The 18,007-nt window shown below is 40.1% G+C and overlaps 1 protein-coding gene across 1 annotated transcript in view; it reads right to left on the reverse strand.

Annotated features, from left to right (window-relative positions):
* The window catches only part of HDGFL3 (HDGF like 3), a 33,567-nt gene extending 16,448 nt beyond the window's left edge, over positions 1 to 17,119 (reverse strand). The window contains exon 1 of the mRNA XM_019743446.3: positions 16,440 to 17,119. Within this exon, the coding sequence (XP_019599005.1) occupies positions 16,440 to 16,523 (84 nt within the window). The 5' untranslated portion in view covers positions 16,524 to 17,119. The remainder of the gene's footprint in view (positions 1 to 16,439) is intronic.
* Between the last annotated feature and the right edge of the window lie 888 nt (positions 17,120 to 18,007).

Genomic DNA, 18,007 nt, shown 5'->3' on the forward strand with positions numbered 1-18,007 from the left:
TAGTTCATTCTTTTATGTTGCCAAGTAGTATCCCACTGCAGCCATTCAATGGAACACCTAAGATTTATGTATTCACTGGATGCAACTTTTACCTCAAAATGAAAATACATGTTAAATTCTAGTTAATTGTACGCATACTATAGTATTTAGGAATAAAATATAATAATGTATGCAAAGTACTTTAAAACACATAAAAAATAAGATGGATTGATGGATGGATAGAGATTGTCAGATGGAGAGAAATGTGACAAAACAAACCGAACAAAACGTTAACTGTAGAATCTAGTTGGTGAGTGCATGGTGTTCACTTTATATTTCAACTTTTCTATATGTTTCAAAATTTTCATAATAACATTTTGGTAAAAATAGGCAAGAGGAGGGGGAGAGAGGATGAAGGTGGTATAGCAAATTGATTATATCTACATCCTTGTTTGTTAAGATGGAAAGTTAATGGATATTGTTTAGTCAATAAATCAAGATGAGACAAGAGACAGCTGTGTTTCGTTATAAGCCAAGGTTGAGTTTTAAAACTATGTACATACAATATTTAGCTAAAAACAATTACAAAAGAATTGTTGAAAACTGCCAAATTGCCAATAACTGAGATTGCACCAGTTATACTTTCACCAATAATGACTGAGTCCCTATGTCCCTATATCTTCACTAATAATGGGTGTTATCGATATCTTACTTAAATTTGCTATGCAAAAAATGATGTTTTGTTTTAATTATCACTTTCTTAATTATACATGATGTTGAACATCTTTTCCTGTTAAAAGTTACTTGTATTAACGTTTTCTGTAAAAGCTTTTTCACATCCAATGTCAATTTTTTTAGTCTTTTGTTATTGATCTGCAAAACCTCATCTTGTTTATACATGAGTATATTGCAACCCTTTTTCTATCAAATGTTACAAATAAATGTTTTTTACCCATTTATCTTTGTCTTGATTTCATCTGAAACATTTTTGCCAGCAGAAATTCTTAATTTTTGCACAGTAAAAGCTATTAATCTTTTGCTTTCTGACTTATGCATCTGTTTCTTGCTTAAGAGGCCTTTCCATTCCAAGATTACCCAAAAAATCCTCCTTATTTTCCTTTGTATTATTTTTGTAGTTTTAATGAGTTATTTTCTTAAGCTAGAAATGTGCCTAATAGTGAGTGTGGGGAAATGAACACCCACATAAAGGATTATTACTAGGAATTTAAATGGCTACAAACATTTAAGAAGTTCTTGTTTGTTTGTTTTTTCCCCCTTTCTTCAGACTCTCTCCCCCCAGGTCAAGCTGTTGTTTCTCGGTCTAGTTGTATAGGACACAGCTCCCTGGCCCATGTGGGAATCAAACCAGCAACCTCAGCGTTAGGAGCACGGCGCTCCAACCACCTGAGCCACCAGGCCGGCCCCCTAAACATTTAAGAACTTGATATGACTATACATATTATAAAATTAAAAACATACATGGCACATAGCTTAACAATTCCAGTTCTAGCAATCAAGCTATCCTACAGAAATCAGAGCACAAGTATATAAAGATAAACATATCAAGATGTTCACCGAAGCTCTCCTGCCAAAAGAAGAAACGACTAACAGGCCATTGGCGTAGGAATGGTTAACGACATTATGGTGCAGCTTGGCATATCCATAGCCAAGATCTATATGTATTGACTTGGAAAGCCGGCAATATAGCAAGCACAAGTGAAAAGAGCAAGCTGCAGAATAAAAAACTGTAATTCCATAAAACCGTGTGTGCATGTGAGTGCTTATAGGAAAACACTCGGAGGGTACATGCCACACGATCAATGCTAGTTAGCTCAATGGAGTAGGAATGGTATTGTTACAAAACTATATTTGTTCTGAAATGAAAAACAATAACATTAATTATATTAAAAGTAAACCAATGAAAATGCAGATGTTAGGGCTTGCCCAGAAAAAGTCAGGTTCAAAACAGTGACTCCAGAATGGAATTTTATTACGTATGAACAAGTGGACAACTAATTAAACTGAGCAGACCTGGTTGTCTGCCTCTGCTAAGGGTGGCTTTTCCTTCTCACAGTCAGCCCCTGTAAGGCCTAACCACTGAGCACCTTATCTGATTACCCCACAAAGGGGTTTAGAATGAGTCTCCAGTTCTCACTCTGGCTTGAATGCCTAAGGAAATGATATTTGCAGAACTTTAGCCTTCCTTTTCTCATTTTCCTAGTAAGGATTCCTAGCAGGTCCTCCTTCAGCGAAATTTCCTTAATCACACGAAAAATTTTATGTAGTACGTTATAATGGGGAGAGAGTTCACTGCTTTATTCAGACCTTCCAAACCCTGGCTCCCCACCAAAAAAAAATTTAAAGAAAGATAATCATGTAAAACTGAATTCAGAAACTTGTCAAACCAATTCACTAGACTTGTGCCAATTTGGGTACATCTCTTATTTTTGGTGTCAATTTCACTGGGTCTTATGCTGCCAACGTAAGATGATACACAACGTCTGCTTTTTCACCCTTTAATTCTATTTTGTCCGATATGAATTACTGCCATTTCTGTTTTACTCAAGTGTGATAAACACATATTTCCAATTTGAGGGTAATTTTTGCCTTCTATCAACTATTTTGTGTTAGGTAAGTCTCTTATAAACATTATATTGTTGGATTTTATTTATTGATCCAAATGGAGACCATTTATGCTTGTAATACCATGTCTGGTTTTATTATGCCTGTTTTTAATCTTCATATTTACCTTTATTCTACGAATTATAACTCAAATACCTCATTTTTAATTCTACAAGTACTTCAAATATTTCAAGAGCACTATTAAAACAGTATTTATATAAGAATATTTATTCTGATCTGAAACAAAAGGTATTCAGTACTCTCCCCTCTCTTCTTTGCTTTCCCATTCTTTATTAATCTTTCCCCATCTTTTCTCTCTTATGTTTTACAGTTTGGTTTAATAAATTAGTAATCGTTTTTCTTGTTACAGTGACTGTACCAGGCAACTCTCCAAAGCAGATGCTTTCAAAGGAGTAGGGAGAAGGCAAAGAGCAGATGAAACAGGACATCAACATGGAACCACTTGAGTGTCAGTTTCAGCTGAAGATCCAAGACAAAAGTAGGACATTCAGAATGAGGTAACCACTATGTCAGACTTGCAAAGAATGTGGTCCAAAACCCTTGTAAACTTCAGGTCTACCGTAAGAACAACAAAAAAGGACTGGAGAAGACAAAAGAAGAGTTGAAGATTAGGAGAGGCTTTTTGGAAAAAGCTCCCTTTCCCCAAGACCATCCGGAGAGCTTAAGATAAGTCTTCTAGAGCTTGGGAGTCACACAAGACTGAATTCTGACTCAAGTCTGAGAAATCTTGAGAAAGAATATAGGATTCTGGCTAGTTGCTCTGATGGCAGAGTGAAATGAGTGGTGACTGCACTGGGATCGGCTTGTACTCCCAGAGTTTCTTGTGGTAAAGATGCAAGTTTTCCACAGACCATTAGGTAGAGAGAGTGTGAAGGTTCTCTTAAAAACCTGTCCAAGGGGGCAGGTGAGGGGACCACAGCAGAAAGAAGGTGGAAATGTACCATGAGATGTTCAGGGAAGAGGGGGTTTTAAATGACTATTTGGAAGAGAGATTCATTAGCCTGTATCAAAAGAAGTGAAAGTGAGGTAACACCAGGAATACTGGTGGTTGGGTGGTGGGCTGCCTCTAAAACGGCAAGGATAATCCTCATGGCCTGGTATTCATGGCATTGTGTAACCCCTCTTCCGGAGTGTGGGCTTGATCTAGTTACTTCTAATGACTGGAACATGACAAAAGTGACAGGATGTCACTTCCTTCTTGCTGACTTGCCCTTTTGCTTCCTTGCTCTAAGGAAGCCCAGCTCCCATATTATGAGTTACTTTATGGAGAAGCCCATGTGGCAAGGACCCCAGCAAGGGCTCTGGCCAGTGGCTCATGAACAAACGAGGCCTTTAGGCCAGTTACCCACTGAGAACCCGAATCTTGCCAACAACTACTGGAGTGAACTTGGAAGCAAATCCATCCCCTAGTCAAGCTTTAAAGTGAGAGTGATTTTGTGAGACACAGAGGCAGAGGGTCTAAGTAAACTGTGCCTGGGCTCCTCACCCACAGAAATTGTGAGATAACAAACGTGTGAATCCCAATTTAGCATTTTATTTTAAAAAACTAATTGTACTTTTGGGTTATCATTTTGGTGACTATTGTAATGTCTTATACATATATATATATATGCATATATGTTTTACATATATCGGATACGTCACAGACACTGTTTTATCATGGAGATCCTTTTTCTTTTAAATAGAGGTGTGTGTGTGTTTATCGAGTGAGTAGGTGGGTGGAAGCTTCCCTCCACAACCTCCCTTGGACTAACTTTCCCCCAGGTAATCATTATTGGTAACGAAGTACGCTCTTCTCCATGTTCATATACACAATCATATACATACAAATGTTTTCTACACACGCAGGTTTTTGGAGAGAGGGGGACTACCGTGTTTTATACACATACACACGCAAAATGGATCATCCTTTATCAAATCCTCTGCATTATGAAAGTCCTTCAAGTCAACTGGCATAGATCTAACTCATTTATTTTTAATGGATGCAGAATAATTCAGCGACTGTATAACCTATAATTTATTCAACATTTCCCTGAGGGATGGGTATTTACCTTATGTTTAGCGCTTTTGCCCTTAAAGAAGACTACAGTAAACATACTTAGACTTTTGTGTACTGATGCTTCTATTTCCATGAGATGTATTTCCAGGAGTGAGACTATTGGATCACGAGGTATTTTTCATTTTAATAGATATCACTAGGTTGCTTTCAAAAAAAGCTGTAATAATTCACATTTCCACCAAGCTATGAAAATGACCTCCCGTCCAATCTTTGACAACATTAGGTGTTATTGCTCTTTTAGATTTGCATTTTCCTGATTAACGGTGAGATTAATCATCTGTTCATAAGTTTATTGGCTATTAGATTTGTCCTTCAATGAACTGCCTAATCACATCAGTTTTGCATTTCTCTACAGGGGTCTGTCTTTTCACTTATTGTACTATGTTAACCTGGTATCTATAATTTCCATTGCAAATGTATTTCTCTTATGTATTATGTCCATTGAAACATTTTCTCCTTGAGTTCCAGGATGCTACGCTCTCCTGACACTTGTTGTTCCTCCTCCACCATCCACTACTTCTCAGTCTCTTCTCCATCTACACTTACTTCCTTAGTGATCCCATCTAGTTCCGAAGTTCTGAATGCGCTCTATGTGTCTCATATGTCTACCCTTGAACTCCAGACCTCCCTTCTGGGCTTCAGCCTCACATACTTGGGTGTCTCATAGGCATTTCAAATTTAAGAGGTCTAAAATCAAACGCTTGGTCTTATGGCGCAACCTGTTTATCTTTCAGTATTCCCAGCGTGAACAAAATGCCTCACTGTCCAACCAGGTGCTTCTATTAGAAACTTGGAAGTTCTTCCTTATTTCCCTCCCATACATACATATCTCATCTATCATTAAGTCCTTTCAATCCCCCCCGCACCCCCCCCAAATATATATCCCCACACTATCCACTTCTTTCTACATCCACTGCGTTCCCTCTGGTCTACTCCACTATCACCTAATGCCTCCACTTCTACAAAAGTCTTCTAGCTGGGCCCTTTGCATCCACCTCCCGGCCCCCACCTCTGCCTCCAGCAATTCTTCAGACCCTAAACACAAGTCCTATCATGTCATTCTGCTCAAAACTCTCCAATGACTTTCCATAGTTTAAAAAATCCTAAACCCATTACTGTAACTGTAAGATCCTATATGATATGAATTTTGTCTATTTCCTTGAACTTATCACCTACTCCTCTCCCCTAGTCCTAGGTTAGCCTGTGGGAGAAGACTTTCTAGAAAGGTGGGAGGAAGGAAATACTCTTTGTATACATTCATATTTAAAACAGCAGCAATTACCCTGAATAAAAAAGGCAAAAATCACTGATTCAAAGTATAAGTGTGACAATCCATCAAAGGCCTCAAACATTTAACTTATAGCACATTAATAACTCCTTAAGGATTTAGAACCATTTGCTAAATGCATCCTATTGTACTTTACCTCTTTTAGCAATAAAGATGTGAAGATAGTTTTGTCTTTATGCCAAAAACAAAACAGAACAAAAAAAAACACCAAAAAACTTTGTTGAATACCTGTCGGACTAAACAAATATTTAATAATGAAAGTAGACACCATAATAGGAAGAAAACACCAATATGTACCACCATTAAAAGAGCAGACAATGGCGATTATTCTGATTAGGAAACGAATGCTAACTCTCAATGTTTCAAAGTAATTGTTAAAAAAATAAAATATAACACAATGAACTAGTTGCAATAGTTCCACAAGTAGAGTACAAGACTTGGTTCCTGGCACCATAGCGTGCAGAAAATAGATAATTTTTGGATAATTTTCTGAGATTGCGTCCCTCAGTTTGTCTCAGAGAGGATAATCATCATGTGAAAATGTGAATAATCCTAGGCAGAAAACCAAATTATACCATAGTTTTTTTAAATTTTTATGAGTTTGAGCCAAAACTGACAATTGCCAGGAAGCATGATCTCCAATGCTCCTAAACCATATTTAGTCTTAAACTATGCCTGTTTTTGACAAATAAAGCTGGTAGCTTAGCCAAACCATCCTACCATAGACCTTATCTGTTCAAAAACTCATTCAGGTACTTAATGATCACTCACTGAGCACCCTAATTTTACTTGCTCTCAGTTCTACCCAATTGCCTCACGTAAGATTAGACCTGGGCAAACTCGGCTGAGGACTGTCCACAGTCCTACCTTTTCATCTTTCAGTAACGTCCTCTCTTGTTCTATTCCATGTATTTGATAACGTCACAATGACCCCAGGGCCTCATACTTCATGGCTCTTGCTTTCCCCACATATGCAGTATATGGACGGACTTCCATACACACTGACTGTTCTGGGGATTTCGCGTCAGTCCTGTTCTTTGCTTATTTAAATAAATTACAATGAGCACAACAATCAACTGAGTGAAAAGGCAACTCACACAATTGGAGACAATATTAACAAATCATGTACCTGATGAGTTAATATCCAGAATATATATTTAAAAAACTCTTACAACTCAGTAACAAAAAACCAAACAACCCAATTAAAAAACAGGCAAAGGATTTGAATAGCTATTTCTCCAAAGATATATGAATGGCCAAGAAGCACATGGAAAGATGCTCAACATCACTAATCATTAGAGAAATGCAAATCAAAATCATGAGGATGGTTATTACTTAAAAAACAAACAGAAAACAGTAAGTCTTGACAAAGACACAGAGAAATCGGAATCCTTGTACCCTCAGAGGGGACCACAAACCCGCCCTACCTGTTAGTCTTCTGGCTTAAAAGCCCCTCGTCCTCCATTGTCAGCCTACATACCCTGACACCTCCACAGTCCAGTCTCACAAACCCAAGAAAACCGCAGAGCTCCAGTATCACCAGCCAGGGAACACTGTGTAGTCTCATAGCGCAGTAGTTAGCAAATGTATGGAGCTGATTACCCCAAAGGCATGTATATGAAACTACCATTAGCTTCAAGAAAGTTGTAGACACATTTGCAGTTCAAAGATTAGAAGGAAGAGGAGAGTACAAAGATACAGCTCTGTATACCTAGCCTTTTGAGACCAAGTGAAATACTGGCTTGGATGGTTAAATGACCAAACATAATGTAACTTTCATTTATTATGATCATGTCATCTGCAGGTAAGACCGTGGCTATAGCAGATTAAAAAGCTCAGGACTGTTAACTCATCCCCCGAATCCCACTACTCTTCCATATAAACAGATACAACTCACACAGATTCACTTCCCTTTGGCCTAACAGACCAGACCCGTGCTCTTCAACGGTAGGGAGTGAAATTGACTTAGTGGGTTGCAACATGATAATACAAAATATAATATATCATCATACGTGATTTGGTGAAAAGATTTTTCTGGTGTGTGCATATGACATTAATATTTATTTCTTACCGTGGGTTAGTCAAAAACGTCTGAAAGCCACTAGACTGTATCAGAATCCATCAGCAACAACTCATTTCCAAGGTCTAAATACTTTTTCAAAATTACTGACTTAATTCTCGTGGAGCAGCCCAGCGAAGGAGATAAGAACAGTTGTGCCTTGTTTGAAAATAGCTGGTCATATTTTGAAAGTCAGAGGTCTAGAGAGAATTAATTTTCAATCCATTCAATGTATGCTAACTCTAAAAAAAAATCAACTGAAAATTTATAATACTATTCCTCTCAACAGCATTTCCTCCAAAATTAAAGATGCCATTACTACAAAAGCTCTACTTCAGTGACAAAGAAAAAGGAAAAGACATCTTAAGCCACAAGTTGACATTTTTCCCTACATAAAAATATTTGAGTCTTCTGTGAAACTCATTTGTATTTGCTAACCATTACTGAACTTAACTGAACCTGTCACATGTTAACAACTCTCATCTTAAACATATTTTGCAATAGAAACTGAGAAGTTACTACTATGTCATCAAGAATTTTCCAGTCCCCATGGAGGAAACCTTGTTGTTCCACTGACTCGCCTACACTTTGGAAACTGGGTATCTCCACTTTGGGGTAGTTTAAGGGTCTCTATAATCAGACTTAGACAATCCACTCAGAGATTGGTCTCCGTGATCAAGTGGGAGAGTAGTTTATCCACAGACCCTTTTGTACGGCAACATAGCCCGGTGTAGTGGAACCTCTAGATATGAACCACCAAACTCAGGAGATCTGAAGGAGGGGTAACAATGAGGAGTCCCCACAACTCCCAGAGCCTAAAGCCAACTCACTATTTAAAGCTGCTGAAAGACATACCAGCCAAACCACAAATGCATTTACTGAGAGTTTACTAGGTTCCTAGCATTTTATAATAAGGAGTCTGGTGTTCCTGGGAGGTAATTATTAGGTACTTAATCAGCAAACACTTCTTTCATGTACATTTTAACATTTGATATCTAGGGAAAAAAAGGAAGGAATTATCATCCTCTTTATTTAACAAAGAGGTTATAAGAAAAAAGATGCTCAAGTCTAACAAAGCAAGACAGAGATGGAGTTGCGTGTCTTTTAACTACTGGATTGCTTGCTGTCTTTTCTTACATTACAAGAAATCTTGCTTGGAAGTCTGGAGGACCTCATTCCGAAGGCTTGAGCTCACTAGTCACTAGCTTACTTCATTCTTTTTACCTTTATGTGGCTCTCTGTGACCATATAGATGGGTTATTTACCTGACCAACAGCGGGAAATTCTTATCGTTAAGAATAAGATATGAGAAAAATTCAATTACTACTTCTACTTTAATCAGCTGAAAGGAGATTATAAGTATGAATGGAACTGAGAAAGCAGTAAACTGGCGAAAAGCAACACAGGCTAGTGGTAGTTCTTAGGATTTAGCCCCTAGGCTCTACTGAACCAGTAAATCTCATATCTACCTACCTGCTGTTCCAAGCGGATGTGTTCTCTCATCATAAAGGTTTGGGAACCCATACCTAAGTCAACACCATGCTACTCGTTCAGAAAGGATTTTAACAGGTCTCTGCTCTCTCTACATGCATAACTAATGTCTTCCTTATTTTTATACTGCTGTGTCAACGGGCTACTCAAGGAGACAGACTGTTTCTTCCGACCTTTCGCCTAATCTGCTATCACATTTATGTTCTTGTGGCATTCTTAACAGTCTGAGATTAAGGCCCTATTTAAGAGTGTGAGCTTAGAATTTCTTTAGCCAAATCTTAGTTCTTTTATGGGGCTAGCTACCTCATAGTACTGTTACTATATACATATACATATTCAGCCTAAGTTGTAATCAAGACATATTGTACATGATTTTATTATATATAATGTATATACTTGTATATATACATTATATATATATATACACACATATATATATTCAGCCTAGCTTGTAACCAAAGAAATTAATGCAATTAAATATTTTTATTAAAATTACAAAGATTTTTACAAATTTGAATCCTCTGCTTTTAACGAATATGTGGGAAACAGATATTCATTTTTTTTCTTCAAGGAAAGAGTGACAGAGAGAAAACAGATATTCTCTTATTCCGATAGTAGGTACGACAGTCAACTCTTCACTTGTCCTAAGGAAATAACTGTGATTTAGCTAAATGAAATGTTTTTCAGAGTTGTTATTTTATAGTAAAAAATTGGAAATAACAAATGTCCTTTAACAGGAAGTGGTTTTTATGATAAATAGGTCCATATCATAAATTACCTATCAGATGGTTGTTGGAAATAATATGATAGGAATGTATCATTGCCATTGAAAGCCATCTAAGACATAGTGTTTAACTGGGGGGGGGGGGAAGGACGCAAAACTGTATATATTACAAAAATTACGTACCTACATATTTATAGGTACATATTCATGATGCTTATAGCTAGGTATAGGGATGCTGAGCTTTCTACAGTGAACATTACTACTGATTTAAGAACATTTTTCACACAGGTGAAATTACTGTTTACAACATGGTCATTTCAGTCTCTTTTTTAAAGATAGTTTAAGTAGTATACAGTATGAGCAAATTGTGTCAGGTGTAAAGCCCACTACTTCTATAGAAGCAGCACTTCTATGCTATCTGTGGTAAAGGACCAGTTTGTTATTTTCTAATTTGTTTCACACTGACATTTTAGTAAAATATTCCATATTTGCCTCAAAATAAGACCTAGTCGGACAATCAGCTCTAATGCGTCTTTTGGAGCAAAAATTAATATAAGACCTGGTATTAAATTATTATTACATTATATAATAAAATAAGACTGGGTATAATATAATATGATATGATATAATATATAATATAATACCGGGTCTTATATTATAGTAAAATAAGACCAGGTCTTGTATTAATTTTTGCTCCAAAAGACACAGTAGAGCTGATTGTCCAGCTAGGTCTTATTTTTGTGGAAACACAGTATTAGAGATGAATTATTAGAAAAATAAGACGTACAAAACTCAAGTTTCATTTTTTAAAATTCATAGATTCATAAACATTGCTATTCTGTGAAATTGCTAAAAAAAGAAAATGTAGGAACTTTTACTCTCAATTTCTTTACCTATCTTGTCACTGACAGATAACAGTTCGCAGACCAGGCTTTCCGTGGTACTGCTTGAAATGATTTAGAAGCCTTTTTTGCAGTGGATTAATAACTATATCAGCTGGACTAGATTCTGATCTAACATCTGGAGACTCTTTCACAATAGAAGACAATTTTCTCCATCAAATAGTGATATTTGGATTCTTCCCCTATTATGTTTACTATACTTACTAGTTTATAATGTTTTTCTAGTGCTAATAGACATTTTCATGGTCATATATAATTTTAAACCATCAGTCATTTTTGAAAAAGAATCAAACCCAAATTATGGGTTAAAAGTAGTCATTAGGGCATTCCAAAGGGGATGTGCCAGAAATAGACAACCATTTGGTTGAAACGGGAGCAATGCAAATGGACCTATTGGTACTGAGTGTTTAAGTTGCCTACACGCTCCCAGGATAGAGCGGAAGAAAATGAGACAACCTGCCAGTTCCTTGGCTATGTGAATATTGTCCCTGGGGAAAAGCCTGAGTGAGCCTGTGTCACTGTACTTGAGGAATGAACCAATGATGGATTTCTTTGGACTCAGGCCAAAGTACTGAAGATTATAAACATCTTACTTTAAGATTAAAAAGAATTTAAGTCCCAAGTGATTCCCTGAAAACATGTAGCCTTGTTTCCAGAAATAAAGTCTCATAGGCTAGTAGTTTATTATCTAAGCAAACAAATTCAAAGTGCTATGGATCAGAAATAGAGGATTCCCAACCAGTATTTATTTATATTAATAAAGGAAATGGAAACACTTTTATAATCATGTTATTTAAATTGCAGAATTTAATCTGTTGACAGAAAATGAAAAATTGCATCTAGCACAGTGCCTTACTTTACACACAGTAGGTGCTCAGTAAAAGTTCAATACGAGTTCAGCTCTTCAAGCTGTCACAGAATGGTAAGTTGAATGCTTTATTCTTGCTTTACCAAGTGAGAGGTTGAAGCTAGATCAGCACTATGACGAGCAGCAACTTGGTAGGCCTGAAGTCTTACAGAACAAAAATTTCCCACTGAAAGCTAAGAGTGGTGAAATTCAACACATGAAGAAGCTTGGAGCAGATTCTTTTCTTTCCCCACCTCATACACAGTGAGTTTTTTAAATTAAGGCATAAACTTCTCAATGGTGCACAAATCTTAAATGCGCAGCTTGATAAATTTTTAGGTATGTATACACCCATGTAACCACCACCCAGATCAAGATACAAAACATCTTCAGTGCTTCCTCCTAGCCGGTAACCACCCCCACTCCCCGCCTACCACACCTTAATCAGTTTTGCCTGTTTGTGAATGTCGTGGAATCATACAGAATATACTGTCTGTGTCTGACTTTTTTCATTCAACCTTGTAGTTTTGAGATTCAGCCATATTTTTGTGGGTATCAGTAGTTTGATACTTTTTATTACTAAGCAGCACTCCATTGCATGGATATACTACAAATTTGTGTATCTATTTTCCTGTCCATGGACATCTGGGCTGTTTTCTATTTCTATCAATAGAAATATTTCTATCAGTCTTCTATTATGGAGATAAACAACATGGTTTGGGGGGTTGTAAGAAGAAAACAGTACAGCTTCTATTTTTGCTTCTTACTCCTTTACCTAAAAAGTAAATTTTACTAATATTTAATACATAAATTGACATCAGTGTCCTTATTCAGATGATTATATTCATTTGCTTTGGGTATACTGTGATTTATTGCCATTTTAGAATTATGGAATATCTACTTCTAACTGAACTCTTGCCAAATGAACAAGTGGCTAAAAGGAGTCCTACAAATAGATCACTAATAATGTAAGCACAAGCAAACAAGGAAACGGCTGAGGTGACAGTTCTGTTATAGAAATTCTCTTTAGGAGATGAAATCTGTGATCATCTAGGTCAGAAGCAGGCAAAAAATATTCCCAAAATTAATACTTTTAAAAATATGGACTTAATCTATCATATTAATATTTTGCCAATAAGAATTTTATAACATATTGTTTATATCATGTCAACCCTTCTAGTTTCTTTTTGTATTTATTTTATAATGTATATAATAGTACAAAGTACATATAATTTTAAAGTAAATTTACACATATTTGGGATGCATTCTCAAATTATTTTACCAAGAAGTACATAATCAAAAGCGTTCAGAGACTCTTGTTTTAGCACATTTTTCAGTACTAAGTTAGTTAATCCTTAGGCATAAATGAACTTGTGATTTTTTAAATCATACACAATAAAGTATACTCATTTGAAATAGCTATTCAATGTTAAAATAACACATCTGAACAGAGAGGAGCACTGGAATGAACCAGGAAGAGGCATGAGGAAACTTTCATGGTATTGCTACTGTTGTATACCTCGGTACGGTTTCTTATTATACCTGTGTATACATTTGTCAAGATCATTGAATGGTACAGGGTATTTCAGTCTATGTAAATCTTACCTCAAAAGGGAAAAAAAAAGGATCTATAAAAAATATTGACCTCTAGTTAATGATGTGCATGAAGTGTCTAGGAGTAAATTATAGTGATGTCTGCAACTTACTTTAAAATGCATTAAAATAAGATGGGCAGTTGTATGGATAGAGGGATGGATATATGAACAAAAATGTGATAAAGTATAATAAAATGTTAATTACAGGGTCCAGGTGGGAGATATATAGGTGTTCACTATACAACTCTTTTAACTTTTCTGTATGTTTGAAATGTTTCATGATAAAATGTTGGAAAAAATAAATCTACTCACGAGTTGAAAATGTGAAAGTGTAGCGATACAGGGGGAAAGTTAGAAATTTAAAAGGAAAAAAGGTAGGAACATTCACGTACCACTGCTTGGTGCTTTTACATGAACTAAATCTGTGAGATGGGAATTATCCCTATTTTAGACTAGTGAACTGAAACTTACAAAGATTACAGACCATGCCTGAGGTCACAGAGTGTGAAGCCCAGCTAAAGGCTAAATCCAACCTGACCAAGTTTACCAGAAGTCTGAATCGCCTTGGCCTACATTCCACACAAGGGGCTGCCCAGGACCAGATGTCTTCCCTATAGCAGGGAAGTCACTTCTGACTGTTAGAAAGCTGCAATCTGTCTCCCCCATGTTTTTCCTCCTAGGTTTCATTTCTTGGGGCCATATAGACTCCCCACACGACTGGCCTTCATAACAAGTGATAGTATTTGCAACTTGAATTGAGTAGGATTTTTTTTCCAGTTAGTATTTTGTAATATCATCATCTACAAAGCTATAGCCAGGTGTAAAATTGGGAAATGTCTCTCAGAATTGGGATTAAATTGAGAACATATATGAAGCACATAGTACTGTAACTAACAAAGGGCAGGGACTCAAATAGCTTTCATTTTTTCTACCTTTACTTTTCTTTGGAAATTACAACATGCCACTCACTATAAAATACACCAAAAATAAATAAATAAATAAATTACGATCCTTTCCTTGAAGAGCTCATGTTAAATGTGAACATAGATTTTTCTTTCCTGTATTTATTGTATTTTATCTAAAATAATTGGTTTTATTTTTCTCATTTTATTTTCCAATTTGCCTTGTTTTGGAATTATAACTTACAGGAATTTTATGTACAATTATATATACAACTAGGACCACTTCTGCAGCACTTTTTTGTTTCAAAATTACTACCGGTGGCCAAGTGATGCAAACAACCTGTAAAGGAAATTTTAAGACTGTTTTCTTTTTGACTGAGAATAGTTTTCAAAGGTAAGATTAAAGAAAGCCACTGCATTACAAGGAAACGACCAACTGATAATGCTAACCTTTAATTCACTTTTGACTATGTATAAACATATGTGCCCTATAGCTGTTTCTCACTTGACAAATATATTCAGGGATTCACTGAAGGGCTCCTAAAGACACAAGTCTTGCCTCTTTGAACAGTATGGCACAGCAGTATGAAAAATAACCACTTATTCTACCAGGACAATTTTGCCTTATTTAAGGACAACTTCCAGTTCAGATGTAGAGAAAAGTTCTCTGCAGTCTCATGGAACCTGAATAAGTCTGTTTTCTCCATTTCAAATCTGAGGTTGTCTAAGTGGTGGAAGGAACCCTAGAGATGATGATTTTATATTTGCAGAAATGGATATGCAGATAGTTGAAATGATGAGCCCACATCAGATACCAAGTCCCCCAATTCCTGGCCCAGTGTTCTTTCCATTTTACAATCATGGCAACCTAAACACACACAAAAACATGATCATGTCCATCCATTTACTTCAACTTCACTAAATTGCAGGCTGCTCACTCATGATGTCACTTCCTTTGTGAATAGGTGTATTTTTTTCTCTTTGGTTTTGCTATCGTCACTTGACTACAACATTTTAGAGCTCACACTCATATTTACGCCAGTATTTCCCATGTCTAGTTCAATTCCTCAAGGACACCAATCAATATAGTCTCCGAGATGCCTTGATCCTCCTTTTACTGTATTTCTTATTTCAAGCCATGAAGTGCCAACAATCAAAAAATTAAAAGGGATTTAGTTTAACACACAAAGCACACACATGGTAGTGTTGTACCTCTTGCTCAAAGGGCCTACTAAAAAATATTAATGTTATGTATCACCCGCGGATGCTTTCTAGAGAGAGCCCAGCGACAACCCTGCTACACAGGAAGAGAGCTATTGTGGACTGTGGCGGGAGGCCAAGGAGAAGGTCTGGGATCGACCTAAAACAAATATGGAGGTGAAAAGGCACGAGGGGCTTCCTGGTCCCACCAGCCGCTGCTATGGGCGTCAGTTTCAAGGAACGATGGGCACAGGGAGGCATGTACCCCAGGACAATGATGGGCAGGCGGGGCCCCCGGAATCGCACTCGGGGAAAACTCAACAAGTCTGGATGGCGGAGGATGCTTGGAGAGATGGATGAACGACTGCCCCGAGGCTTCCGCTGGCCTCTCGGAGACACCACACGGGCCTTAACCAGCATTTACGCCGCCGCCCGCCGCCTCGCGGACGGCCATTTGCAGTGCGCGCCCCGACGTTCGCCGGGACCCGCGGTGTCTCCCACGACCCTGCCCCGGCCGCCGCCTCCGCCCCAGGCCGCTTCCCGCGGCCCGGGCTCCGTCAGCACCAGCTCTCCCGGGAAGGCGGCGGCGGGCCTGTGGGGCCGGGGCCGTCCTCGCGGGGTGCGGGGTGCGGGCTGGGCCCGTCGTCCCCGCGCAGCGCCGGCCGGGCTGTAGCGATGGGAAGGGGCGGGCGCGCCATCATGAAGGGAAAATGGTGGGCGGGCGGGCCCGCGCGCGGCCGCCGTACTCACCCGGGCCGGCCAGTGCGGGTAGCCCTTCATCTTGGCGAACACCAGGTCGCCCGCCTTGTACTCGCGGGGCCGCGGACGCGCCATCCCGGCCGCTCCCCTTCCCGATCGTCCTTGGTCGCCGCTAAGACGCCAGGAGGCCGCCCCCCCCCCGCGGGCCGACGGACTGCGCCGCACTCCCCGCGGCCTCGGGCGGGCGGGCGGACGGGCGGCCGCTCCGAGGAGGGGAAGCGGCGAGGCGGCAGCTGAAGCGTGGGGTGGGCGGGGGGCGCAGCAGGCCCGCAAATCACGGCCCGGCCGCGGGGAGGGGCGCCCGGCCTCGGCTCGGCCCGCCGCGCGCTCACAGGCGCCGCGCCGCCTGCCTCATGCTGCCGCCGGCCTCCCTCCCGGCTCTCGGGCGCGGCGGAGCACCGGGCCTCGCGCCTCCTCCGATCTCCTCCTCGGGCAGCAACCGTAACCGCGATCTTATTATTGTTCTCGCGCGCTCAGCACCCCCGCCCGCTGCCGCCTCCCCTCTCGCGCCGGCCGGTTAATTCCTAGGTGCACGGCCGGCTTTCGCCCAGAAACGGAGCGCGCCGGCCGGCTGCGCGGCGGGCGGTGGGCACGTCCTCCCCCAGCACCGAGCCCGTGCCGGGCGGGCGGGAGCGCCTACTCCGGGGGCCGCCCGCCGCCACGCTCTTTTGTTCTCGGCCCGGAGCTGCCCGTGTGGCCCAGCCAATCACCACCTGGCTGCCCCCTCCCCGCGCGGCCCCGCCACTTCGGGGAGCTCCCACCCGCGACCCCCAGCCCCACGCCCACCTCCTGCAGACTCTACCCACCCGGCCCGCTCCCCCGTGGGACGCCTCTGTGGGGTGCCCAGGCGCGGGGCACAGAGGCGCTGCAGGCCCCAGGGACCATCGGGTTGCTGGAAGGGCACCTCTCTGGAGTCAGCGACCTTGTAGGGTTCTCGCCCCAAGTCTGCCCTTGACCATAAAGTGTGACCCGCCCAGGGCAAGCGGTTTAACGGGAGTCACCGGATTTGCCAAATGGTACAGCAGGGATTCTACAGGACTCCGAAGTCCATTAGCGGTTATGGACTTTATGCGTGGGTCTTCTAGGCCCGTAGTTTTGGGAAACGGACTTACTCTGGCAAGTCACTTTTTTCCAATCCTGGCAACCTTTTGGACAAGATGTTTCTGAATCTGCCCAATGAGTGACTACTGCTTCTTTCATCATCCTGAAGGCCCCCTTTAAGAGGTCAGCTGGTACAGCTCCTCAGTGTAACTTTGTGGCCTTCATCTTGTCACAAGGACAGCGCTCCTTTTTTCTGTCTGTCCTCTCTCCTAGGCTTTCCTGCCTTCTCTCCCTTTTAGAGAAGCCAGTTTCTCCCAGCATCTGCTTTCTTCACTTGTGTGTGTGTGTGTGTGTGTGTGTGTGTGTCTGTGTGTGTCTGTGTGTGTGTGTGTGTCTCCAATACTGGGGCTTCAAAGTCCCTAGACTTCCTATGGTTTGTTAGTAATGCTTCACATTACCTGCAAATGCATTTACTTGATGTGACGACTTTCCTTTTCCTCACCAGTCCTACAGGTTCA

Source organism: Rhinolophus sinicus, chromosome 13 (assembly GCF_057876585.1).
Source record: "Rhinolophus sinicus isolate RSI-liver-muscle chromosome 13, RSI-T2T, whole genome shotgun sequence".
Taxonomy (NCBI): Eukaryota; Metazoa; Chordata; class Mammalia; order Chiroptera; family Rhinolophidae; genus Rhinolophus; species Rhinolophus sinicus.